General features: G+C 39.8%; 2 protein-coding genes across 2 annotated transcripts in view; one reads left to right on the plus strand and one right to left on the minus strand.

Annotated features, from left to right (window-relative positions):
• The window catches only part of LOC117316548 (DNA mismatch repair protein Msh6-like), a 65,790-nt gene extending 46,197 nt beyond the window's left edge, over positions 1 to 19,593 (plus strand). Inside the window, 17 exon segments of the mRNA XM_033871186.1 lie at positions 2,476 to 2,638; positions 3,502 to 3,582; positions 4,004 to 4,022; positions 4,024 to 4,100; positions 4,800 to 4,890; positions 5,168 to 5,222; positions 5,698 to 5,798; positions 6,502 to 6,731; positions 8,004 to 8,136; positions 9,602 to 9,700; positions 10,341 to 10,472; positions 12,011 to 12,098; positions 13,186 to 13,275; positions 14,482 to 14,636; positions 15,242 to 15,376; positions 16,612 to 16,679; positions 18,193 to 19,593. Coding sequence (XP_033727077.1) covers positions 2,476 to 2,638; positions 3,502 to 3,582; positions 4,004 to 4,022; positions 4,024 to 4,100; positions 4,800 to 4,890; positions 5,168 to 5,222; positions 5,698 to 5,798; positions 6,502 to 6,731; positions 8,004 to 8,136; positions 9,602 to 9,700; positions 10,341 to 10,472; positions 12,011 to 12,098; positions 13,186 to 13,275; positions 14,482 to 14,636; positions 15,242 to 15,376; positions 16,612 to 16,679; positions 18,193 to 18,259 — 1,784 coding nt within the window. The 3' untranslated portion in view covers positions 18,260 to 19,593.
• A 405-nt stretch (positions 19,594 to 19,998) lies between these two features.
• LOC117316945 (sporozoite surface protein 2-like) overlaps positions 19,999 to 27,036 on the minus strand; it is a 38,853-nt gene continuing 31,815 nt past the window's right edge. Inside the window, exons 3-5 of the mRNA XM_033871724.1 lie at positions 25,051 to 25,103; positions 21,521 to 22,009; positions 19,999 to 21,219 (exon numbers count right to left, since the gene is read on the minus strand). Coding sequence (XP_033727615.1) covers positions 19,999 to 21,219; positions 21,521 to 22,009; positions 25,051 to 25,103 — 1,763 coding nt within the window. The remainder of the gene's footprint in view (positions 21,220 to 21,520; positions 22,010 to 25,050; positions 25,104 to 27,036) is intronic.

Here is a 27,036-nt window from a genome sequence, read left to right on the forward strand (position 1 = left end):
GTATTTGTCCCTCTGTCTGTGTGTCATTCCATCACAATGTATTTGTCCCCTCTGTCTGTGTGTGTCATTCCATCACAATGTATTTGTCCCCTCTGTCTGTCTGTGTGTCATTCCATCACAATGTATTTGTCCCCTCTGTCTGTCTGTGTGTCATTCCATCACAATGTAATTATCCTCTCTGTCTGTCTGTGTGTCATTCCATCACAATGTATTTGTCCCCTCTGTCTGTCTGTGTGTCATTCCATCACAATGTATTTGTCCCCTCTGTCTGTCTGTGTGTCATTCCATCACAATGTATTTGTCCCCTCTGTCTGTCTGTGTGTCATTCCATCACAATGTATTTGTCCCTCTGTCTGTGTGTCATTCCATCACAATGTATTTGTCCCCTCTGTCTGTGTGTGTCATTCCATCACAATGTATTTGTCCCCTCTGTCTGTGTGTCATTCCATCACAATGTATTTGTCCCCTCTGTCTGTGTCATTCCATCACAATGTATTTGTCCCCCTGTCTGTCTGTGTGTCATTCCATCACAATGTATTTGTCCCCTCTGTCTGTGTGTCATTCCATCACAATGTATTTGTCCCCTCTGTCTGTGTGTCATTCCATCACAATGTATTTGTCCCCTCTGTCTGTGTGTCATTCCATTACAATGTATTTGTCCCCTCTGTCTGTCTGTCTGTCATTCCATCACAATGTATTTGTCCCCTCTGTCTGTCTGTGTCATTCCACCACAATGTATTTGTCCCTCTGTCTGTGTGTCATTCCATCACAATGTATTTGTCCCCTCTGTCTGTCTGTGTGTCATTCCATCACAATGTATTTGTCCCCTCTGTCTGTTTGTGTGTCATTCCATCACAATGTATTTGTCCCCTCTGTCTGTCTGTGTCATTCCATCACAATGTATTTGTCCCCTCTGTCTGTGTGTCATTCCATCACAATGTATTTGTCCCCTCTGTCTGTGTGTCATTCCATCACAATGTATTTGTCCCCTCTGTCTGTGTGTCATTCCATTACAATGTATTTGTCCCCTCTGTCTGTGTGTCATTCCATCACAATGTATTTGTCCCCTCTGTCTGTCTGTGTGTCATTCCACCACAATGTATTTGTCCCCTCTGTCTGTCTGTGTCATTCCATCACAATGTATTTGTCCCCTCTGTCTGTCTGTGTGTCATTCCACCACAATGTATTTGTCCCTCTGTCTGGGTGTCATTCCTTCACAATGTATTTGTCCCCTCTGTCTGTGTGTCATTCCATCACAATGTATTTGTCCCCTCTGTCTGTGTGTCATTCCATCACAATGTATTTGTCCCCTCTGTCTGTGTGTCATTCCATCACAATGTATTTGTCCCCTCTGTCTGTCTGTGTGTGATTCCATCACATTGTATTTGTCCCCTCTGTCTGTCTGTGTGTCATTCCATCACAATGTATTTGTCCCCTCTGTCTGTCTGTGTGTCATTCCATCACAATGTATTTGTCCCCTCTGTCTGTTTGTGTGTCATTCCACCACAATGTATTTGTCCCCTCTGTCTGTGTGTCATTCCATCACAATGTATTTGTCCCCTCTGTCTGTTTGTGTGTCATTCCACCACAATGTATTTGTCCCTCTGTCTGTCTGTGTGTCATTCCATCACAATGTATTTGTCCCCTCTGTCTGTCTGTGTGTCATTCCATCACAATGTATTTGTCCCCTCTGTCTGTGTGTCATTCCATCACAATGTATTTGTCCCCTCTGTCTGTGTCATTCCATCACAATGTATTTGTCCCCTCTGTCTGTCTGTGTGTCATTCCATCACAATGTATTTGTCCCCTCTGTCTGTCTGTGTGTCATTCCACCACAATGTATTTGTCCCTCTGTCTGTGTGTCATTCCTTCACAATGTATTTGTCCCCTCTGTCTGTCTGTGTGTCATTCCATCACAATGTATTTGTCCCCTCTGTCTGTCTGTGTGTCATTCCACCACAATGTATTTGTCCCCTCTGTCTGTGTGTCATTCCATCACAATGTATTTGTCCCCTCTGTCTGTCTGTGTGTCATTCCATCACAATGTATTTGTCCTCTATCTGTCTGTGTGTCATTCCATCACAATGTATTTGTCCCCTCTGTCTGTCTGTGTGTCATTCCATCACAATGTATTTGTCCTCTGTCTGTCTGTGTGTCATTCCATCACAATGTATTTGTCCTCTCTGTCTGTCTGTCTATATGTCATTCCATCACAATGTATTTGTCCCCTCTGTCTGTCTGTGTCCAATAATCTATTTTGAAAGTTTTTATACTAAAGAGTTGATAGCACAATTTGCATTTCTTTCCAGATTATACCTGTACACTATACACATGTATGTGAAGTAAAGTTGTAATCGTTTCTGTATTTTTTATCTGACAGTTCCTTTTTTTTTTTTTTAATTTGGTAAGGAAAAAACTATTTTAACAAAATCCTGATGATTTTTTGATGATATTTGTTTGATTTCATTGTTTTAGGCCGTCGTTTGTTCCGACAGTGGCTCTGTGCTCCGCTTTGTAATCCAGCCTCCATTAATGATCGTCTGGACGCTGTTGATGATCTGATTGGCTGTCCAGATTTAGTTGCTACGACAGCAGAAATTATAAAAAAATTACCTGACTTGGAGCGATTATTAAATAGGTAAAGAGTAATTTATTTGTTGATAGAATTTGATAATTTGAAAAAACACTTCTCAGATACTGTGAGTCTGTACCTAAATTTCTTGTTGTCTTAAATTTGCCAAGGGACAGCCTGAAATTGAAGTTGACTTTTTATCAACAATTGTATCTCAATTTACTTATTTCACATGTTACAATTTGATTTGCTTTCACTCTTGACAAGAACACATGATTTCAAAATAGATATATAATTGATTTCGGCATGTTTAAGTTAATATTGGTTAATCAGAAGAGTAAAGTTGATAGCAAAATACAACATTCATAAGCTAACCTGCCCGAAGGGCGAGTGAGCTTATGCCATGGTACAGTGTCTGCTGTCCTAAGATAACCAAGAAGGTTAGAGACCTGATATTTGGCCTGTAGCATGCTGGAGTGAACGGCTACTAAATTTATTCGAATGAATGATCTTGACCATTATTCAAGGTCACAGGGGTCAAATAGGTTGAAATCTTTAAAAAAGTATTTGTCAGTACCCAAGAGATACAGTGACCTGGTATTGGGCCAGTGGTGTGCTTGAATGAAGGGCTATCAAAAATTTAGTCTACTCTGAGTGATGACCTGCTATTGGGCCAGTGGTGTGCTTGAATGAAGGGCTATCAAAAGTTTAGTCTACTCTGATATTTGAAAAAGTGGTAATCAGCTAATTAGCATCTGCATTTTGATCTATTTCAAGGCTGCATTAGAAGCATGTGAGCAATACAAGACCATTGTGCCTCTTGTTTAATAAGAAGACTGAGGTTGAAACATTCTGCTTTTCTGACTGAGGCTGAATTCTGGCCACACGATTTTATGTAAAGAGACTAAACGAACACTTCTGTTTTACAGAATCCACAGTTTAGGATCGGCGTCCAGGAGTAAAAACCATCCGGATTCCCGTGCTATTATGTTTGATGAGGCCAAATACAGGTAAATTTAATAATGATGGCAAAGTATAAAGGTATCAAAAATACTATTCGTCTGGTTATTAGCCCCATAACAAGTTAAAGAGTGAGGCCTAATCACAGAATTTGTATTTGTTTCTTTCCTTCTGTAAAACTTTCCAGGTTCAAATCCATGAAGTTATGCTGTGAACTATACAAAATTAATCAACCTGAGGGGGAAAAAAAAAAAAATAATTCAAAATTAAGCTATGATATAATAATGTAGAAATTTTAATTTCCTCAAATCAGAGTGAAAGTGGCCAACATACTAAAATTTGTTCGTTGATGTAAAATCAAATGCTCTTAAGTCGAATATTCTTGTTTTTTTTTTTTTAGCTGTAGTATATATGATTATAAATATGTTGACAAGCTGTTGAAAATGAGAAAATGACCTTTTTTTCTCACAGTAAGAAAAAGATTGAAGACTTTCCTGTTGACGATAGAGGGATTCAGAACCATATCTAAAGTGGCCAAGAAGTTTCAAGGTCATACCAAGAACTTCAAGTAAGATACGTAGATAGGACACTTTGTAGCTTCAGTCAGATTAGAGGACGTTATCAAGGTTAAACATCAAATAAAGCTCATGCTTCTCTCAAAATAAAAACAACAATGAGATTGGGTTTTTTATCTACACGAATCCCTGCTAATTTTTATGTTAAGCAGGGCTCAAAGTGGATATTTTTTCCAGATGGCCTATTTGGCTACCAAGTCATACAATCTAGGCGCCAATTTGAAAAGTTAGTCGCCTGGCCAAGTTGTCTTACATTTTAAAAAAAGGCTTTTAATTCTCTAGTTCAGTTTAAAATCTCTATTGTGAAAGTAATTTTAGCACTGACTACAAACTTTAACAAAATTAACCGAGTTACAAATTTACACAATTCTCTAGTGGCCATGCAGGTGCTTTATTGGTCAATAACTGGTCGCCAATGGCGAATTTAAGGCGCCATGGCCACTAAAATAGGCGCCACTTTTAGCCCAGTTAAGACTTATGAAGAGATTTCTGTTTAGTCATGTTCAACCAGACTCTTCGATTTCTGTCTCCTTCACGTCAGTTTACTCGTCAAACACACGACTGATCTTATGTAAGTTCACTCCTACCCCACCTATGGCGGGATTATTCTTTTGTATAAAATGACAATAAATAAATGACTGGAAAAGTTGGAATTTTTTACTGACCCAGTTTGGGTGTTTCCTTCTCAACAGGTCCAAATTGTTATCAAAGACTATGACGCTACAGGGCGATGAGAGCGAAGGATGTTTTCCTGATCTCCATGACGACATAGAGTTCTTTGAGGTGAGATAAAGAGACTAACTGGAATAGATTTAAAGATAAATTTTATTTTGCTATTCCTTCTTTTAAAGAACCTGAATGTGCACTATGAAATTTTCGATCTGTCAACACTTATAATTAATCAAGAACAACTATGTCACATTAAGAATGTCAGAAGTAGTTTTTGGAACTGTATTTTGTGTGGTGAAGTAATCTGTAGATTATACAACATAAGGATCGGACAGTCTGATAGTGAGACAATGATACATATATATTACATGTCTATTGTATTATTTTGTAGCATTCATTTGACCATAATAAAGCCAAGAAGGATGGAGTGATTGTACCCAACAAAGGTAAGTTATCTCTGTGAGACCAAGGGGAAGTAACTCTATACTGACACCTGTTGTGTGAGGAGGAGTATTGTACCAAGCAAAGGTAAGTTATCTCCTGCTGTGAGACCAAGGGGAAGTAACTCTATACTAACACATGTTGTGTGAGGAGGAGTATTGTACCAAGCAAAGGTAAGTTATCTCTGTGAGACCAAGGGGAAGTAACTCAATACTAACACCTGTTGTGTGGGGAGGTGTATTGTACCAAACAAAGGTAAGTTATCTCTGTGAGACCAAGGGGAAGTAACTCTATACTAACACCTGTTGTGTGAGGAGAAGTATTGTACCAAGTAAAGGTAAGTTATCTCTGTGAGACCAAGGGGAAGTAACTCTATACTGACACCTGTTGTGTGAGGAGGAGTATTGTACCAAGCAAAGGTAAGTTATCTCCTGCTGTGAGACCAAGGGGAAGTAACTCTTGATCTGCTTTCTGTTTTAGGTGTGGATGAAGACTATGATCAAGCCATTTCAGACATTCAGGCCACTGAGCGGTCACTCAATCTTTATCTTGACCGACAGCGGACTCGACTGGGCTGTAAGGTCAGTGTGATGCAGGGGCAGTTCTCCACTGGTTCAAATTGCTGGAATATTTTGATTTGGTATAACTTTGATAAATTGTTAGATGAGGATTAGATTATAACTTGGTCTTTCTATATTTAAACCAAAAACCAAGGTACACTCGTCGTAAACTATAAAGCGGTTTGTGTAAGGAGTCCACTTCCATTTTCGTTCTTTACATCGATAGACCTATTTAGTATCTAGTTCTAGTCCTTTTGATTTAAAACTGAAAAGGAAAACTCTGATATTGAAAAAATCAGTAGTCAATATTGTTTTGTGTTAGTCATGAAAAATCAGTGTCTGGTGAAATAATAGGTCATTAAAACGTACTTAATATTTTAGTCTTTCACTTGACAGTGAAAAAAACAGTTCAAACCATTGTTGCAAACAAAATTGAATTATACCGACAAGTGACGTAGAAATAAAAGCAGGACTCATTGTGATTTACTCCGTTTTATAAGGGGGTTGGACTGCGAAGTGGTTAAGGTATCCTGATACTTTATCACTAGCCCTCCACCTCTGGGTTGGAAACCCGTGTGGGGCAGTTGCCAGGTACTGACCGTAGGCCGGTGGTTTTTCTCCAGGTACTCCAGCTTTCCTCAACCTCCAAAACCAGGCACGTCCTTGAATGACCTTGGCTGTTGATAGGACGTTAAAATAAAATAAACTAAACTCCATTTTACAGGCGATGACATTCTGGGGTACGGGAAAGAATCGGTATCAGATGGAAGTCCCTGAGAGTGCATTAAAGAGAGTTCCCGATAATTACGAGCTTTTCTCCTCAAAGAAGGGATGGAAGCGGTACAGGACATCAGAAATAGACGAATATTTGTCAGAACTCGCGGATGCTGAGGAAAGAAAAGATTCAGCGTTAAAAGATACGATGCGAAGAATCTTCCACAGTTTTGACGAGAGGTAGCTTGTTGATGAGTATAACACGATATCTTTACTCCTATACGTATATGTCGTGTTAACCTCTAATATTATTGGAGTAGGATATATCTTATGTTAAAAAACTGGAAAATCTGAACAGATATTTTGTACCCTCTGATTGGTTGAAATTTAAGGCTTTATTCAATTTCAGAGGTCATTAACTGTAACCATATTTACATGAGACAAAACTTTTCCATTGGTACTACATTTGCAGACCTTTGACCTTTGACCTTCTTTTAAAAAACTTTAACCTTGGCCACAGTATGTTTATAACTATGCAAGATAGGGCTTTCATATTTGACGCGTGTTCCTTGTGACCTTTTGTGACCTTTCTGTTGGTACTACACACCTGCTGACCTTGACCGTGACCTTTGCTCTACTTTTTTGGCCTTGTTTCTTGAAAAGTGTTGGCATTATCCCTACCAAACCTGTAATATATTCTGGAACATTTTCTTTGGGTTGGTAAAGTAAATATGATAGAAGTTATATGACACAACCAATATGATCTCTTAAATTGTGACGTTTCGATGACTACACTGTCACCTTCATCAGACTAATGACGAATGTGAAGCGTACTAGCACTGTCTTATGTAGTTTCTGAGATGGTTGCAAAATATTCGATCTACTCTGAAGGATGTTTTGTCTTAATCATGCTCCTTTTGACACCAAGTTCGAAAATAGTGTGACAAGATGGTAAAAATGAAATAGAATCCAACAAGTGTACGAGATGGTATGATGTACAGTAGTCGAATCGGCAATGCTTTGTTTAACACTTGGTCATATCGATTGTTTAGAGGAACAAGGACGTATCTCCAACATGGCGTGCTCAGAAGTAAAGGGCCGTATCTCAAATTTATCCATTAGATTTTAACAAATTACAACTACGAGTGAGATTTTCTTATAGAATTTGTACATTATATCAATTGAGATGGTCTAATTTTGTTAAAATACTATGTGATTCAAAAGAATTAGACAATTTCCATTGATATCAAGTACATATTCAATAAGAAATGCTCAGTCGGAAATGTAATTTATCAAAATAAAAAAATTGATAAATTTGAGATACAACTCTTTACTTCCAAGCACTCCATGTTGGAGATACGTCACTGTTCCTCTAAAAAATCGGTATATGCCTGGAATATAGTTACATTGTAGTATGGATATATCAAGGCACCGACAGATTATGTGAACTTCTGAGAAGTTCCGATCTAACATTTCGAGTAATTGTTGTATCACTATCACTTCTACTTGTAGGTACAAGGCGTGGGAAGTGGCTCTTCAGTGTATATCGGTGCTGGATGTTCTTATGTCGCTGGCCTCCTATAGTCGGTGTGGGGACGGAGTCATGTGTCGACCAGAACTTATCTCCCCTGATGGCGATATACAGGTAATATGTCGGTGATAATTAATGTATATTAAAGCGAGAAGTTCTTATGTCACTGGCCTCCTATAGTCGGTGTGGGGACGGAGTCATGTGTCGACCAGAAGTTATCTCCCCTGATGGCGATATACAGGTAATACGTCAGTGATAATGTATATTAAAGCTAGATGTTTTTATCTGTCGCTGGCCTCCTATAGTCGGTGTGGGGATGGAGTCATGTGTCGACCAGAACTTATCTCCCCTGATGGCGATATACAGGTAATATGTCGGTGATAATTAATGTATATTAAAGCGAGAAGTTCTTATGTCACTGGCCTCCTATAGTCGGTGTGGGGACGGAGTCATGTGTCGACCAGAAGTTATCTCCCCTCATGGCGACATACAGGTAATACGTCGGTGATAATTAACGTAGGTTTTGTTGTTAATTCCTGTGAAGGTCTAAATAAAGTCTAAATCTGTAATCATTTATTTTTAGCTCTCCTTTGAGGTGGGATGAGGTATGGCTATTAGAATCACACTGGTGCCGGGTGGCTAGATCAAAGTTTTTCTGCAAGTTTGAAATATATAGAGGTTACAAAAGTGGTTGTTGGATATGGAATGTATTTCTCACTCGTACGTTATTTTTTAAAAGTTACAAAAGACACGAGCTTTAGCTCTTAGTGTCTTTTGTAACTTTTAAAAAATAATGTACAAGTGTGAAATAAATTCCATATCCAAAAATCACGAGTCGTGTGACCTGTTTCTACCACAATAATATCGGCTTGAATCAAAGGAAAACGTGGCCAAGTATTATTTCATGCATGCAAATGATGTGTACAGGTGACGGCCGGGACCCGTTGATGTGACGTCATTCGATTATTGATGACGTCAATAACATCGAATTCTTGACCAATCAAACGACCGGAAGGTTATATTCCACTAGTGGCTTTTTGATCCTATCTAGAAAACTTGTCAATGATATACAGATTCTTCTGTCTGCTGTTCGCACATGATTTATGTATGTTTACTTCCGCTGTATAGTTTAGTAAATAGAAAGAAGAATCTCTGACACTAATCTGTGGTCATATAAAATCATTTGACACTCTTCTCCGAATAATAAGACATGGTCCAGGGAGTGTAAAACTCCATGTTTTCCGAGTTATAATTGTACATCAGGTATTAAATTTAAGACTAATTTTAGCCGGGGTAAAATACTGTCGAAACTGTTATAATGTATTTGACTATATTTTAGCCATTCCTGGAGATCCGAGATTGGTAAATACTGTTGATTTTAGCCATTCCTGGAGATCCGAGATGGGTAAATACTGTTGATTTTAGCCATTCCTGGAGATCCGAGATGGGTAAATACTGTTGATTTTAGCCATTCCTGGAGATCCGAGATGGGTAAATACTGTTGATTTTAGCCATTCCTAGAGATCCGAGATGGGTAAATACTGTTGATACTGTTATAATGTGTTTGACTATATTTCAGCCATTCCTGGAGATCCGAGATGGACGTCATCCATGTATAGCGAAGACCTTTACTGGTGGAGACTTCATACCTAACGATACTCTTATCGGCCTGAAGGATGTGAGTGTACGAAATCTTGTTGTCCGGTATCTGGTCTGGAGTATTACTTTAATTCAGTATCCAGGGCAAAATTTTGGTTGTCGACTGGACATTTATGAAGGTCAATCCCTAACATAGTTGATTACAGTACATGGTTTTGTAATGCAATGTTTAACATAAAAATGATTTAATTCAATAGATATTTTATTAGTGAACTGGGGGTCAGACCCTGGTGTTGAATATTTCATTAGTGAGCTGGGGGGTCAGACCCTGGTGTTGAATATTTCATTAGTGAGCTGGGGGGTCAGACCCTGGTGTTGAATATTTCATTAGTGAACTGGTTGTTGAAAATTGAGGTTGAATATTTCATTAGTGAGCTCACTGAGCTGGGGGTCTGTCCCTGGGGTTGAATATTTCATTAGTGAGCTCACTGAGCTGGGGGTCTGTCCCTGGGGTTGAATATTTCATTAGTGAGCTTTGTTGTGGGGGGGGGGCAGACATAGTATCTGCAGAAATGACCTAGATCAACTTCAAAGTTGCTGTAGAGCTAGGTGAGCGATACAGGCCCATTTGGCCTCTTGTTTTGTTTTTGTCGAGGTCTGATGTACAAAACGTTTTGTCGGGTGTGATGTAATGATCCTGATGACTTTAACTGTTACAGGACAATGAAATGGAGACCGAGGAAGAAGAATACAATGCTGACAGTCAAGTGATTCTGGTGACCGGACCAAATATGGGCGGTAAATCAACGCTGATGAGACAAGTGGGTCTCATTACCGTAATAGCCCAAATGGTGAGTTTGTAGTAAGGGGGGAGTATAGTATCGTAATGGTCAGAGTTTGTAGTAAGGGGGGAGTATTGTATCGTAATGGTCGGAGTTTGTAGTAAGGGGATAGTATTGTATCGTAATCATCGGAATTTGTAGTAAGGGGATAGTATTGTATCGTAATCATCGGAGTTTGTAGTAAGGGGATAGTATTATATCGTAATCATCGGAGTTTGTAGTAAGGGGAGAGTATTGTATCGTAATCATCGGAGTTTGTAGTAAGGGGATAGTATTGTATCGTAATCATCGGAGTTTGTAGTAAGGGGAGAGTATTGTATCGTAATCATCGGAGTTTGTAGTAAGGGGATAGTATTGTATCGTAATCATCGGAGTTTGTAGTAAGGGGATAGTATTGTATCGTAATCATCGGAGTTTGTAGTAAGGGGATAGTATTGTATCGTAATCATCAGAGTTTGCAGTAAGGGGAGAGTATTGTATCGTAATCGTGAGTTTGTAGTAAGGGGATAGTATTGTATCGTAATGGTCGGAGTTTGTAGTAAGGGGGTAGTATTGTATCGTAATGGTCGGAGTTTGTAGTAAGGGGGTAGTATTGTATCGTAATGGTCGGAGTTTGTAGTAAGGGGGGAGTATTGTATCGTAATCATCTGAGTTTGTAGTAAGGGGAGAGTATTGTATCGTAATCATCTGAGTTTGTAGTAAGGGGATAGTATTGTATCGTAATCATCAGAGTTTGCAGTAAGGGGGAGGTATTGTATCGTAATCATGAGTTTGTAGTAAGGGGATAGTATTGTATCGTAATCATCTGAGTTTGTAGTAAGGGGATAGTATTGTATCGTAATCATCTTAGTTTGTAGTAAGGGGATAGTATTTTATCGTAATCATCAGAGTTTGTAGTAAGGGGAGAGTATTGTATCGTAATCGTGAGTTTGTAGTAAGGGGATAGTATTGTATCGTAATCATCTGAGTTTGTAGTAAGGGGATAGTATTTTATCGTAATCATCAGAGTTTGTAGTAAGGGGAGAGTATTGTACCGTAATCATTGGACATGTTTTTCTCCCCCGATACACACGACAGGTAGATTAGCACTATGCTGTCAAAATCATCATCCCTAGTTATTGCTAGTCTTTCTTAAAACTTGGACTTGTCCAGAACAGCTGCATTGATATTGTTTAATTTGGTCAGCACCCATGATGAAGGAGACTTAACTTGTATTAATGGAGGCTCTGATCATTCACCTTTCTTAAATCTTATTTAAAAATAATTTCTTATTAGTCCTCTACCCATGAAACCGGGGGAACTTTTGGTTTTCTCCCCATCCGTCCGTCTGTCAGTCCGTTCACGCAGTTTTCTGTACTTGTCTCTTCAAGGTATGTATGTGAAAGTTGGTATGTAACTTCAGTATGAGTAGCTACAGATCAAGTTCAAGTTCCAGGTTTTTTTTGTCAAGCTCAAGGTCATTGTTACTATTTTTAGCGGGGGTCATTAGGGGACATGTATTGCTTTAGCAATCCTCTCAGAATGCTTGTTTCTCTGTGTTGCCGTAGGGGTGTTACGTACCAGCTGAGAAGTGCCGTATGACGCCTGTGGATCGTGTATTTACCAGACTTGGAGCCACAGACAGAATTATGGCTGGTTGGTATAAAACATGTCTAATTGTGGATCAAAATTATTTCCTGAGAAGTAAAGACTTCCAAACGGTTGAGGATTCGTAGCTCACATGGCACAATGTACCAGCTAGCTTTTAGTATGGTGTAGGAGTGGATATCTCATCCAATCGTCTGCCAGATTTTAACTTCTTGAAAACCATAAGCAACTATATACTAATATTTGTGCAGGACGAACACGGGGGAAGACTAACTTAAAATTTCCTCATATAACTAACCATGACCTTATTTCAAGGTCACAGAAGCCGGATATGTTAAAAACTTCAGGAATAAGTTTCTCTATTTCCAGAAGATCCAGAGGCTGGATATTTTTCCTGTAGTTACCCAGGACAGAACAGTATAAAGTTTCCTCATATAAATGACCTTGACTTATTCAAGGTCACGAGGGCCAAATAGTTAATAGTTCCTGTGTGAATCTTATTTTCAAGTTTGCAGACCAAGGGTACTGATCTTTATAAGAACAGGTATTTTTTTGGTATTTCAATGCCATTAACTGACTATGTCACTATACAAAGCCCTGTATTATGATTCACAAATACATCAGGGAATCATATCACCTCTGTAAGAAATATTGTAAACCATTTCCTAAAACATCACTGACATGTTATGTTACAATAAACCATTTCCTAGAACATCTGTCTAGTGGTCAGTACAGGTAAATTTTTTGTTCGAATCATGAGACGTCAATTACCTATAATATCATGCATAACGGTCCAAGAAAAAAGTTTGATACATTGAAAACTTTGATTTGTAAAAATTTGAATCAGACATAGGTTCGTTAGTAGCGTTATATAGTTAGGAAATTCGGGACCAAGCAAAAAGTTTGATAAAGCGAGATATTTTAATCAAGGAAGTTTGAATCATCGAGGTTTGACTGTAGTAATTTTACCATTTTTCATTACTGGCCATTTTAGTGATTCAGGTCCTTTGGGCCTCTTGCTCCTGACTTGTATAACTGTTTCACTGTAGGAATTATCTCGGGACATTCATCCTGCAAAATATCTGCTAAAATGTTGAGGAAGAATTCTTAGATATCAAAAAATGTCTGTTTGTAGGTGAGAGCACCTTTTTTGTGGAGTTGAGCGAGACTTCGGCTATCTTACAGCATGCCACACGACATTCCTTAGTACTCATGGATGAACTAGGTAAGTCTGTTTTTCCTTTCTGTGTGGATGTCATTCAGTTTTCGTGATCTTTTCTCTCATTTTCTTTCCGTTACCTTTCAGTCATCTGACCCAAAGGTTTAAGATGACCTATAGCCATTATGTGTCGTTTGTCATCGTGTGCGTTGACAGGCGCCGTGCGTAAACTTTTACTTCAAAATTGCTACTCCTCCTAAATGCCAAACCTGGTTTTGACCAAATTTGGTCTGAAATACCGTTGCGGTGGGGTAGTAATGATTTATGTAAATGAGGCTGGTCTGACCACTAGGGACAGTGGCATGGGGCCCTAAAAGGGGAACTTTAAAATACTGCTCCTCTCTAAGGCCTAAATGGATTATATCGAAATTTTGCTTGAAAATCATTTGGGGAAGGCAGCCATATTTTACATAAACGAGGCTTAGGAGAATAAACACTTGAGGGACGTTGTGTTTTACTGTGATGTGTGGAGAATTAACACTCGAGGGATATTGTATTTTACTGTGATGTGTGGAGAATTAACACTCGAGGGACATTGTATTTTACTGTGATGTGTTGAGAATTAACACTTGAGGGACGTTGTATTTTACTGTGATGTGTTGAGAATTAACACTCGAGGGACGTTGTATTTTACTGTGATGTGTTGAGAATTAACACTCGAGGGACGTTGTATTTTACTGTGATGTGTTGAGAATTAACACTTGAGGGACGTTGTATTTTACTGTGATGTGTTGAGAATTAACATTTGAGGGACGTTGTATTTTACTGTGATGTGTTGAGAATTAACACTTGAGGGACGTTGTATTTTACTGTGATGTGTTGAGAATTAACACTTGAGGGACGTTGTATTTTACTGTGATGTGTTGAGAATTAACACTTGAGGGACGTTGTATTTTACTGGGATGTGTGGAGAGTTAACACTCGAGGGATGTTGTATTTTACTGGGATGTGTGGAGAATTAACACTCGAGGGATATTGTATTTTACTGGGATGTGTGGAGAATTAACACTCGAGGGATATTGTATTTTACTGTGATGTGTGGAGAATTAACACTCGAGGGATATTGTATTTTACTGTGATGTGTGGAGAATTAACACTCGAGGGATATTGTATTTTACTGTGATGTGTGGAGAATTAACACTCGAGGGATATTGTATTTTACTGTGATGTGTGGAGAATTAATACTTGGTGAAATTATATTTTTTTTACTAGGAAGAGGCACAGCTACTTATGATGGAACGGCTATTGCCTGTTCCGTTGTTAATGAGCTCTCCAGACGAGTTTGCTGTCGCACGCTTTTCTCCACACACTACCATTCATTGGTTGAGGAGTTTTCACATGACCCTAACATCCGACTGGGTCACATGGTATGTATCGGGAGCACGTAGTTACATGTATTACGAAGATTGTCTAACATTAACATGGCATCATGTGCTGTTGTGATGGTGTCCATGTTACACTGATGCTCTGAATAGCTTGCAATACGCTTCTCGTATCTTGTTCATTGAGCTAGCCACCAGCTACTACAAAGAAACGAAGTCTGAAAATGACCCTGACTTTCCATATCTTGTTCATTGAGCTAGCCACCAGCTACTACAAAGAAATGAAGTCTGAAAATTACCCTGACATTCCATATCTTGTTCAGCGAACTAGCTATCAGCTACTACAAGGAAACCCAGTCTGAAAATGACCCTGACTTTCCATATCTTGTTAAGCGAGCTAGCCACCAGCTACTACAAGGAAACCCAGTCTCAAAATTACTCTGACTTTCCATATCTTGTTAAGCGAGCTAGCCACCAGCTACTACAAGGAAACCCTGTCTCAAAATTACCTTAACATCACATATGTTGTTGAGGTGTACATCCAGCAAATAAAGAAACTTATTAATATTGACATTGAAGGAAAAATGATTTAGGTATCATGACTAACTAATTCTAGAGGAATGTTTACACACAAATCCTGTACATTTTAGGCATGTATGGTGGAGAATGAAGATGAGACCGACCCTACCCAGGAGACCATCACCTTCCTCTACAAACTCTCTCACGGAGCATGTCCCAAAAGTTACGGCTTCAACGCAGCAAAATTAGCCAACATCCCTGACGAGGTAAGGATCTATGAAAAAGCCTTTGATGGTTGATGACCTAGAATACATAGAAATAATGTGTGCCACTTCATTTATGAATTATGTTTTTGTTGTCTAGATGTGAATGATTGCTATCATACCAACAATACCAGGTCACAGGTAGACAGGGCTATATCACATTAAAGATGGAGCTTTGGGGTATATCTGTTTATATGATATAGACCAAACTTTGGGGTAAATCTGTTTGTATCACATAGACCGAGCTTTGGTGTAAATCTGTTTATATCACAAAGACGGAGCTTTGGGGTAAATCTGTTTATATCACATAGACCGAGCTTTGTGGTAAATCTGTTTATATCACATAGACCGAGCTTTGTGGTAAATCTGTTTATATCACATAGACCAAGCTTTGTGGTAAATCTGTTTATATCACATAGACCAAGCTTTGGGGTAAATCTGTTTATATCACATAGACCAAGCTTTGGGGTAAATCTGTTTATATCACATAGACCGAGCTTTGGGGTAAATCTGTTTATATCACATAGACCGAGCTTTGGGGTAAATCTGTTTATATCACAAAGACGGAGCTTTGTGGTAAATCTGTTTATATCACATAGACCAAGCTTTGTGGTAAATCTGTTTATATCACATAGACCAAGCTTTGTGGTAAATCTGTTTATATCACATAGACCCAGCTTTGGGGTAAATCTGTTTATATCACATAGACCAAGCTTTGTGGTAAATCTGTTTATATCACATAGACCAAGCTTTGTGGTAAATCTGTTTATATCACATAGACCAAGCTTTGTGGTAAATCTGTTTATATCACGTAGACCAAGCTTTGGGGTAAATCTGTTTCACATCAGCTCATCCACCTGTGGTCTTTCATCTATCACAGAGGTCTAATATGTTGAAAAGGTCAAACAACTTCTTCTAATGAACCACAAGGTCAAGGATCATTCTATTTGGTTTTGTTCCAGGCATGAATCCGGGGAAATTTTCTAAATAAGTGACCTTGACACATGTATTCAAGGTTATAGAAGACAACCTAGTTAAATACTCTAACAACTTCTTCTGAATAAGATAAAGACCTTTAATCATGATGACGACAACGACGATGAACAAAATTAAAACCAAGTTTTTTTGAAAATGAAAATATTTCAAGGTCACAAAATAAAATTTAAAAAATATGTTTCAAAGGCCTGTCAAAAAAGGCCCCTGAGAATTTGTTAAATATTTATTTTCTATGTCTACAGATAATCCGAGTGGCAGTAAAAAAATCGAGGGAGTTCGAAGAGAACACAACACGACTCCGGCTTGTCAGGTGGGTAAACAGGACTGTGTGGACAGAGATTTCTCGTTCTGAGGTTAAATATTTTAAAACTTAACACCATGATTTTAATCATTTTAACTTCCACAGAAAATGATTATACCTTACTGAAGTCGTTTTAACCTGTACAGAAAATGATTGTACCTTAATTACTGAAGTCGTTTTAACCCGTACAGAAAATGATTGAAATAAAATTGAAAAACTGCTGTTATTACACCGATAACAGGGTAGTTATATGATGGGTGTTATAACACTGATAACAGGGTAGTTATGTGATGGGTGTTATTACACTGATAACAGGATAGTTATGTGATGGGTGTTATGACACTGATAACAGGGTAGTTATGTGATGGGTGTTATAACACTGATAACAGGGTAGTTATGTGATGGGTGTTATTACACAGATAACAGGGTAGTTATGTGATGGGTGTTATTACACAGATAACAGGGTAGTTATGTGATGGGTGTTATTACACTGATAACAGGGTGTTATGTGAGGGGTGTTATTACACTGATAACAGGGTAGTTATGTGATGGATGTAATAACACTGATAACAGGGTGGTTATGTGAGGGGTGTTATAACACTGATAACAGGGTAGTTATGTGTGATGGGTGTTATAACACTGATAACAGGGTAGTTATGTGATGGGTGTTATTACACTGATAACAGGGTAGTTATGTGATTGGTGTTATTACACTGATAACAGGGTAGTTATGTGATGGGTGTTATAACACTGATAACAGGGTAGTTATGTGTGATGGGTGTTATAACACTGATAACAGGGTAGTTATGTGTGATGGGTGTTATAACACTGATAACAAGGTAGTTATGTGTGATGGGTGTTATAACACTGATAACAGGGTAGTTATGTGATGGGTGTTATTACACTGAAAACAGGGTAGTTTTGTGATGGGTGTTATGACACTGATAACAGGGTGGTTATGTGATGGGTGTTATAACACTGATAACAGGGTAGTTATGTGATGGGTGTTATGACACTGATAACAGGGTAGTTATGTGATGGGTGTTATGACACTGATAACAGGGTAGTTATGTGATGGGTGTTATGACACTGATAACAGGGTAGTTATGTGATGGGTGTTATGACACTGATAACAGGGTAGTTATGTGATGGGTGTTATGACACTGATAACAGGGTAGTTATGTGATGGGTGTTATTACACTGATAGCAGGGTAGTTATGTGATGGTTGTTATGACACTGATAACAGAGTAGTTATGTGATGGGTGTTATAACACTGATAACAGGGTAGTTATGTGTTGTGGGATGGGTGTTATGACACTGATAACAGGGTAGTTATGTGTTGTGGGATGGGTGTTATGACACTGATAACAGGGTAGTTATGTGATTGGTGTTATTACACTGATAACAGGGTAGTTATGTGATGGGTGTTATTACACTGATAACAGGGTAGTTATGTGACGGGTGTTATGTCAATGATAACAGGTTAATTAAAAAGTAATTAAGAATATTTTTGTGTTTCAGATCACTCTATCAGGAATGTTCAGGGGAAAAGTTAGTTAGCCTACAACAACAGATTCGGGATGTGTGAAACCCATTGATGTCATATGTCGACACCTAGGCCTGTGATCATTGACGCCATCTGTCGACACCTAGGCCTGTGATCATTGACGCCATCTGTCGACACCGAGGTCTGTGAATATTGATGTCATCTGTCGCCAAATCTGCGAATGTGATCTGAATGACATGGGAACTTGACTACAGCACAGTAAATCTATGATTACTGTGTGACAAAACACACGCGAATCTCTGTAGTTTTTACTTGTGAACAATTCATTAGAATTGTGTGTGATTGTGACAGATTGTGAAGGTGTTTCACCAATGATAAAGATAGTATTTCACCAAGACGTGGATACAGGATTTTACCACGAGGGCTTCAACTTGATGATTTTGGCTTAAAATCCACATGTATAATGATACAATGCTGATTTTCTACGATTACAAAAGAGAGGTTCATTCGACAATCTTACCCTTTGATCTGCTACAGATCTCACCAACAACATAACAAATGGATGCGATGATTCAGCAACGAGAACAATTTGTTTGAACCAATACATTACCACTGAACGTAACATTGGGCTAGGATTATGTCAACATTGGTTTTGAAGTTGTTGGAATGAAATGGAAATCCTTGATGTTTGGACGAGTTTGTCAAAGTAAACAAAATTTTGAAGATATTCACAGTAGTATTCAATACGATAAAGATTGTTTTGCGATAATCAATGATGTATTTAGTCTTGAAAAGTCGTCATAATGCGAATCTGTGTTTCATTCATATGGAAAATTACGAAGAGATATGGATATTCGAAATGTACATGTACTTTCTCCAAATTGGAAGAGATGCGTCTGTGAATTCAAAGACCTCAAGAAAATGGTCAAATGAGCACTGAACAATGAAAAGTGAAATGTACTATGATTATTGTAAAAAATTGTGTGTAAAAACGGCCTTGAGTTTGGTTTGACCAGATCAATGCTCCAAGGCCGACATCCGTTGGTGCTACAGTAAACTCACATGAGAAACTTTGTTGGTTTACAAATAAAACAATATTATTGATTAACTTTGATCCTTAGGAAGATGTTTTGCATTGTAAGGAGGAGTGCATTTCGGAATTTATTTGATCCGGGAGACGTAAACGGTACATTTTGTACGGGGAGACTTTTCTTAGAAGACGTTACGCTATCTCAAAGGTTGTTAAAATGCTGCTTAAAATCTATATACAATGTAGTTTTGGTAGCAGAATGAATTAAAAGTTAAAAGTTTTACCCTGAGTGCATGAGATAGCTAGGTTGAACTGTTAATGTATATGAATTGTTACAATATCTTGATCATTTTATAAATGAAGGTGATACCACCGTTCAACATACGATGTGTGTTCGTCTTTATTTACCACATTTATATCACCGAGTGGTTAAGGTGTCCCGACACTTTATCACTAGCCCTCCACCTCCGGGTTGCGAGTTCAAAACTTAAGTGGGGCAGTTGCCAGGAACTGACCGTAGGCGGGTGGTTTTTATCCGGGTACTCCAGCTTTCCTCCACCTGAAATGACCCTGGCTGTTAATAGGACGTTAAACAAAAACAAACCAAACAAAATCACAATATGTTGTCATTGAGCTCATGGCATTGTGTGACGTCCGTTGGTCCTTTTAATTCATTCGTCATCTGTCAACTTTTCCTTTAAATAGCTTCATCCCAGTAGTCATGAACGAGTGAATGGATTTGGACCAAATTTGGTCTGAAGTAGCCTTAAGGAAGGGAAACAAATCATGTTTACTGTAAATTGGTGACTCTGGACGTCCCTGGGACTGGAGGGATGTTGGGGTTGACTCTGGTCCCTGGGACTGGAGGGATGTTGGGGTTGACTCTGGTCCCTGGGGCTGGAGGGACGATGGAGTTGACTCTGGTCCCTGGGACTGGAGGGATGTTGGGGTTGACTCTGGTCCCTGGGGCTAGAGGGACGATGGGGTTGACTCTGGTCCCTGGGACTGGAGGGACGTTGAGGTTGATTCTGGGACTGGAGGGACGTTGGTGTTGATTCTGGTCCCTGGGACTGGAGGGATGTTGGGGTTGACTCTGGTCCCTGGGACTGGAGGGACGATGGAGTTGACTCTGGTCCCTGGGACTGGAGGGATGTTGGGGTTGACTCTGGTCCCTGGGGCTAGAGGGACGATGGGGTTGACTCTGGTCCCTGGGACTGGAGGGACGTTGAGGTTGATTCTGGGACTGGAGGGACGTTGGGGTTGACTGGTCCCTGGGACTGGAGGGATGTTGAGGTTGATTCTGGGACTGGAGGGACGTTGGGGTTGACTGGTCCCTGGGGCTAGAGGGACGATGGAGTTGACTGGGGCTGGGGGGACGTTGGGGTTGACTCTGGTCCCTTGGGCTGGAGAGATGTTGGGGTTGACTCTGGTCCCTGGGACTGGAGGGACGTTGAGGTTGATTCTGGGACTGGAGGGACGTTGGGGTTGATCTGGTCCCTGGGACTGGAGGGACGTTGAGGTTGACTCTGGTCCCTAGGACTGGAGGGACGTTGGGGTTGACTCTGGGGCTGGAGGGACGTTGGGGTTGACTCTGGTCTCTGGGGCTGGAGGGACGTTGAGGTTGATTCTTGGACTGGAGGGACGTTGGGGTTGATCTGGTCCCTGGGACTGGAGGGACGTTGAGGTTGACTCTGGTCCCTGGGACTGGAGGGACGTTGGGGTTGACTCTGGTCTCTGGGGCTGGAGGGATGTTGGGGTTGACTCTGGTCTCTGGGGCTGGAGGGACGTTGAGGTTGATTCTGGGACTGGAGGGATGTTGGGGTTGACTCTGGTCCCTGGGGCTGGAGGGACGTTGGGCTTGACTCTGGTCCCTGGGACTGGAGGGACGTTGGGGTTGATCTGGTCCCTGGGGCTGGAGGGATGTTTGGGTTGACTGGTCCCTGGGGCTGGAGGGACGTTGGGCTTGACTCTGGTCTCTGGGACTGGAGGGACGTTGGTGTTTACTCTGGGGCTGGAGGGACGTTCAGGTTGACTCCGGTCACTGGGACTGGAGGGACTTTGGGGTTGATCTGGTCCCTGGGGCTGGAATGACGTTGAGGTTGACTCTAGTCCCCTGGGCTGGAGGGACGTTGGGGTTAACTGGTCCCTGGGGATGGAGGGACGTTGAGGTTGATTCTGGGACTGGAGGAACGTTGGGGTTGACTCTGATCCCTTGGGCTGGAGGGATGTTGGGGTTGACTCTGGTCCCTTGGGCTGGAGGGACGTTGGGGCTTGACTCTGGTCTCTGGGACTGGAGGGACGTTGGTGTTTACTCTGGTCTCTGGGACTGGAGGGACGTTGGGGTTGACTCTGGTCCCTTGGGCTGGAGGGATGTTGGGGTTGACTCTGGTCCCTTGGGCTGGAGGGATGTTTGGGTTGACTCTGGTCCCTGGGGCTGGAGGGACGTTGGGCTTGACTCTGGTCTCTGGGACTGGAGGGACGTTGGTGTTTACTCTGGTCCCTGGGACTGGAGGGACGTTGGGGTTGACTCTGGTCCCTGGGACTGGAGGGACGTTGAGATTGACTGGGGCTGGAGGAACGTTGTGGTTGACTGGGGCTGGAGGGATGTTGGGGTTGACTCTGGTCCCTTGGGCTGGAGGGACGTTGGGATTGATTCTGATCCCTGGGGCTGGAGGGACGTTGGGGTTGACTCTGGTCCCTGGGACTGGAGGGACGTTGAGATTGACTGGGGCTGGAGGAACGTTGGGGTTGACTGGTCCCTTGGGCTGGAGGGACGTTGAGATTGACTCTGGTCCCTGCGGCTGGAGGATGTGGGGCCCAGTAGGGGAAATAGAGTTAAGTCCTTTAAATCACTACTAGTCATATGCATGAGCAAGTCAATGGATTTTTACCATATTTAAATGGAATTTGTAAAATTTCTTTAGAAGCATCCGTTGGGTAGGACAAATTTTGCATGAATAGTGACTGGCCCCTGTAGGTAGGGCATGAGGGCGGGGCCCAATCTTTTAATAATGGACATGACTTTGGTACAGATATAGTCTGAAGTATCCTTGGGTGAAGTGGAACCAATTTGTAGAGTATGACCCATAGTGACCTGGGGGGAGGGGACCAAAACGCAAATTTTGCAAATTGTTATAGATTCTTCTATAAAAGGGAAAGGATTTGATCTACAGTATATTTGGTCATAAGCATCCCTAGATGAAGGGGAACCAATTTTGTTTAAACTGCCTGCCCCCATAAAAGGTGGGGCCCTAAAGGGGGGGGGGGGGGGGGGGGGGGAATAGCAGATTCTTTAAAATCCTACCTCTGAAGGATTGAAAGGATCCTCGGAAAAAGAGATACGAATTCGAATTTGTATAAAATGTCTTATGTTTTAGTTTGTTTTGTTTTACGTCCTATTAACAGCCAGGGTCATTTAAAGACGTGCCAGGTTTTGGAGGTGGAGGAAAGCCGGAGTACCCGGAGAAAAACCACCGGCCTACGGTCAGTACCTGGCAACTGCCAAACGTGGGTTTCGAACTCGCATCCCAGAGGTGGAGGGCCAGTGATAATGTGTCGAGACACCTTAACCACTCGACCCCCGTGACTCCCATGGGCCCGAGGAGTAGGGTGCTAATAGGGGAAATATAGAAAGTTCTTTGAAATCCATCTGTAGATAAGTAGAGTATTTTGCCATAATCACTGCAATATCCATTTGAGAGAAACATGCCCTCTGGGCCTCTTCTATGATCCTCGTAAGGGTGGTGATGGATAGGGTATAAGTATGTACTTTAACTAAATGACGTCCTCAATTTACTGACCATTGTCCCTAATGTCCTGTAAAACTTCTTTCATCAACCACTCTAGGTCAAAAAACGAGGTCACTGTTATTGAAAAGTGTCGATGTTCTCCTCTTCTGAGTTTATTAAAGATCCAATTTTATTGAAGCTTCTTACACTTATAAACATGATATCACCATCAACGACAAATTGTTGTAAAATCAAATCCCGGTCATTCTTGCTGTATCCCTCAACCCCATAATCTATTGTTACCAACATCCCGTGGACAAGTTTCATCCATTCAGAGACAATTATCTCGGATTTCTAAGTTGTTGTAATTAGAGTGCCAATGGGGAGTTTTTAGATTAACTTAGTGTGACTAATGCACAAGCAATGAAACTTCAAAAATCATAGATATTTGACACAATATATCGATATGTTTGGACGGATGTCTAAACAATAATGGCGTGTTTCAGTCAATCGATGATAAAAACAAAATTGGTAAGTTACAATACAGTAATTGACTCTGTATGTATAATCTCTCTTCCACATGGTTCAGAAGTCCATTTTAAAATTCAACCGTACCCTATATATCACACAATAGAAGGAACCTCGAGCGATATGAAACCTCTCGCCATTAAACATTGACCAATACCCAACAAAAGCTGGTAAGAATTGTCTAATCACAATGTCGCTCGGGAAAGCTACTTTATATTATAACAAGAAATAACAGTTGTGGAAGATTTTAAAGCAGCATAACTGTTTATATATGATAATTAGCGAAGATAGTAGAAAAATCTATAATAAGAAAGACCTCAGTTTGGATTCAAGGAGATTAACATGCAAATTAATTCAAGAAATCATAGTTGTAAGTGTATGGAGTTTTAGGACAAGTATACATGATTAAAGAAGTCGACAGAGTGTGGATGTTGGACATCTATTTATAGTAACAGCTAGCAGAGACCTCAATTTTGACCCCAGATGGGTGAGATGCAATTTCATACAAGAGGTCATAGTTGTATTTAAGTTTATGAAGTTTCAGGAAAATTTGATTATTAATGAAGTTGGTAGAGTGAGAACTTCAAAAAAATCTATTTGTAGTGACAGTGACCTCAATATTGACCTCGGCGGTTTCATTAGATGAAGTTCAGGACAATTGGGCCATCTCATTAAGTAAGTAGAGCGAGGACATCAAAATCTATTTATACTAACGATGACCTCATTTTTGACCTCGAGTAGTTGAACTACGAACTCGTACACAAGTTGATAGTTGTCAGTGCATGAAGTTTGAGAAAAACACCTGGTCATTACTGAAGACGGTAGTGTGAGGACATAAAAATATCTGTATAGTTAGTGATGAAAAAAATATAGTATTTGGGAAAAATGTATTTGTCCCACCAACATTTGACTAATATTGGTAGAATTGAGGTGATAGATCGATTTTGTTAATTCTGGTATTTTTAATTCTCCCTCGTGCAGAATTACAATATACCTGGGAAGAAATATTGTCAATGATGTGTGAATCCGTCAATTCTCAAATCAGAACGTAACAGAAGAGCAAATATTACTCTATTAATTTCGAAACTCTAATTAAAATATAGATGATCATTCTCACTACGTTACATCTCACGACATCATATAATGGGTCACGTTCTGGTGACCTTTGTTACCTCAATATTTCACTTTCAGGGCGAATTGTCAATTTTTCGATATGTCTTCGATCTCACCCATTTGTCCCATCAAGTATCTGAAGCTAACCATTTCGGTACAGCATGTATATAATTAACATAGCTATATGCTTCGTTGGACGAAATGACTTGAAACAGATTGACAGATTATGCAAGCTATGCACTCTAGTCATGCCATTTCGTACATACATGTACAAAATTCACTTCCAAGATTTTGTGAGTAGTAATATGATTGGTTAATCCAAAAGGTCATCATGACGTGACCCCTTATTAGATGTCGTTAGATGTTCGGTGAGAATGACCATCTGGATTTTTTTTTTTATTAAATTGGAAATCTTGTGAAAATTCAAATTTTAATTATAACCATCACAATTTTATTAATAGTCCAGCTCGTACCTTGCTCTGCTGAACATGAAACAGTATCCCATTACCGTTTTGGAATGTCTCCTCTTAAATAATAAATAAACAAAAATTATTACTCATCTTAATAGTTAGGCAACCACACTCACATTGCTATAAACTTAGGGCCTACAACTATCCCGACCTCCATAAGTTGCTATACACTTGACAGGTAATGTTTTTAAATTCAGTAAATATGAATATATTATTGTTTATTATAGTGTTTTGTCTGGTTTTTATGTCGCCGGAAAAAGGCGACATATAGGTATCACTATGTCGGCGCCGTCCACACAATGGTTTCCGTGCGACAACTTGAGTTCCCTTTGGCCAATCAAACTCAAACTTCATACAGCGCTTCCTTACCAAAAGTGCTTGCTTGGGATTGCTTTTCAGGTTCAAAGGTCAAAGGTCGAGGTAACTGTAACTATTAATAGAAAATTGGTTTACATGCGATAACTTGAGGTCCCTTGGAAAAATGCAAACTTGATGCATTGTTTTCTTACAGGAAGTGCTTGCTTTGGATTGCTTTCAGGTTCGATGTTCAAAGGTCAAGGTCACTGTTTCTATTTATAGAAAATTGGTTTCCATGCGTAAAACTGTAAAAAAAAATATACTGGTTTCTGTATGAAAACCACTCAAATTTTGAAACATCTTCATGTATATACAATGTATATGTACATTGAATAGCTAACTTTTAGTTATGGAGATGGGAATGTACTAGAGTTAGTGGGGAAAAACATGTTTCTCTTAATGTCACATACCTGACTGACAAATGCAACATGATATAAAGAGGAATGCACTGTATCATTCGATAGTTTATTCATTGCATCGGAATCTCTCCGGCAAATCATACAAATTACACTTGGAATAGATACAATGAATATCTAAGCTGTTTTTTTTTAATTCATCTGGCTTGCTGCGCAGGCGACACTATCCACTTCCGTGGAATTCTTGTATAGTCTACCAATAGTCAATCAGGTTATTTTAAAATGATATCCAAATCTCAAAATGCAACATCTTAGCAATATTACGTCTTCTGAAAATTTTGTTAAATTGAGAGTGTATTCTTTCAGAATAACAATTATTGAAAAGGATAATGTTTTGATACAGATTTAAAAAAAAAAAAAAAAAAAATTTTTTTTATTAATTTTTGGGGTACCTTGGAAAGTAGCTCACTTCATTGACCCTAATGAAACTTTATCAAGGTAAATTGCTTTCACAACAAACTGCCATTGTCACTGATGAATTTATTATCTTCAAGAAATTGCAAAGTAAAATTCTGTGATGCATTTATATAATTTCAACGAGTCATAAGTGTATTAAGATTTGTATGGATGGTAGTGTAGATGAAGATGTCCCGACACTTTATCACTAGCCCTCCACCTCTGGGTTGCTAGTTCGAAACCTACGTGGGGCAGTTGCCAGGTACTGACCGTAGGTCAGTGGTTTTTCTCTGGGTACTCCGGCTTTCCTCCACCTCCAAAACCTGGCACGTCCTTAAATGACCCTGGCTGTTAATAGGACGTTAAACAAAAACAAACCAAAAAAAGTGTAGACGAATATTTGAGGACGTGCATTGTTTTATTGAGAAATCCCGTCTTTTTAAATTGTATATGACTGATATACTAGTTAAAACTAGCTAAAACTAGTCTAAACTACATACAGCAGATTTTAGTTGAGCATGGCTGCTTGCTATAACACGCACATATCTTGACATTGTAAATAACTACATGTATACTCCATATTTATCAATGAATTTATTATTCGTGACTTTAACAGTTGTTGGTGTCAGGGCCCTGTGCGATATATACGTTTTGTCCATCTGTCTGCCAACAACTGTCTATGAAAATGTTCATGCAGATATCCTGAATTTAATGTATTTTTAATTATGTGTTTTGAAATGTGTGATATGTTTCCTTCAGGAGTTACGTCCCCTTACCCTTGTGTTTGGTGTTAATTTTTTTCTCATTATTTCGGAGATTG

Source organism: Pecten maximus, chromosome 18 (assembly GCF_902652985.1).
Source record: "Pecten maximus chromosome 18, xPecMax1.1, whole genome shotgun sequence".
Lineage (NCBI taxonomy): Eukaryota > Metazoa > Mollusca > Bivalvia > Pectinida > Pectinidae > Pecten > Pecten maximus.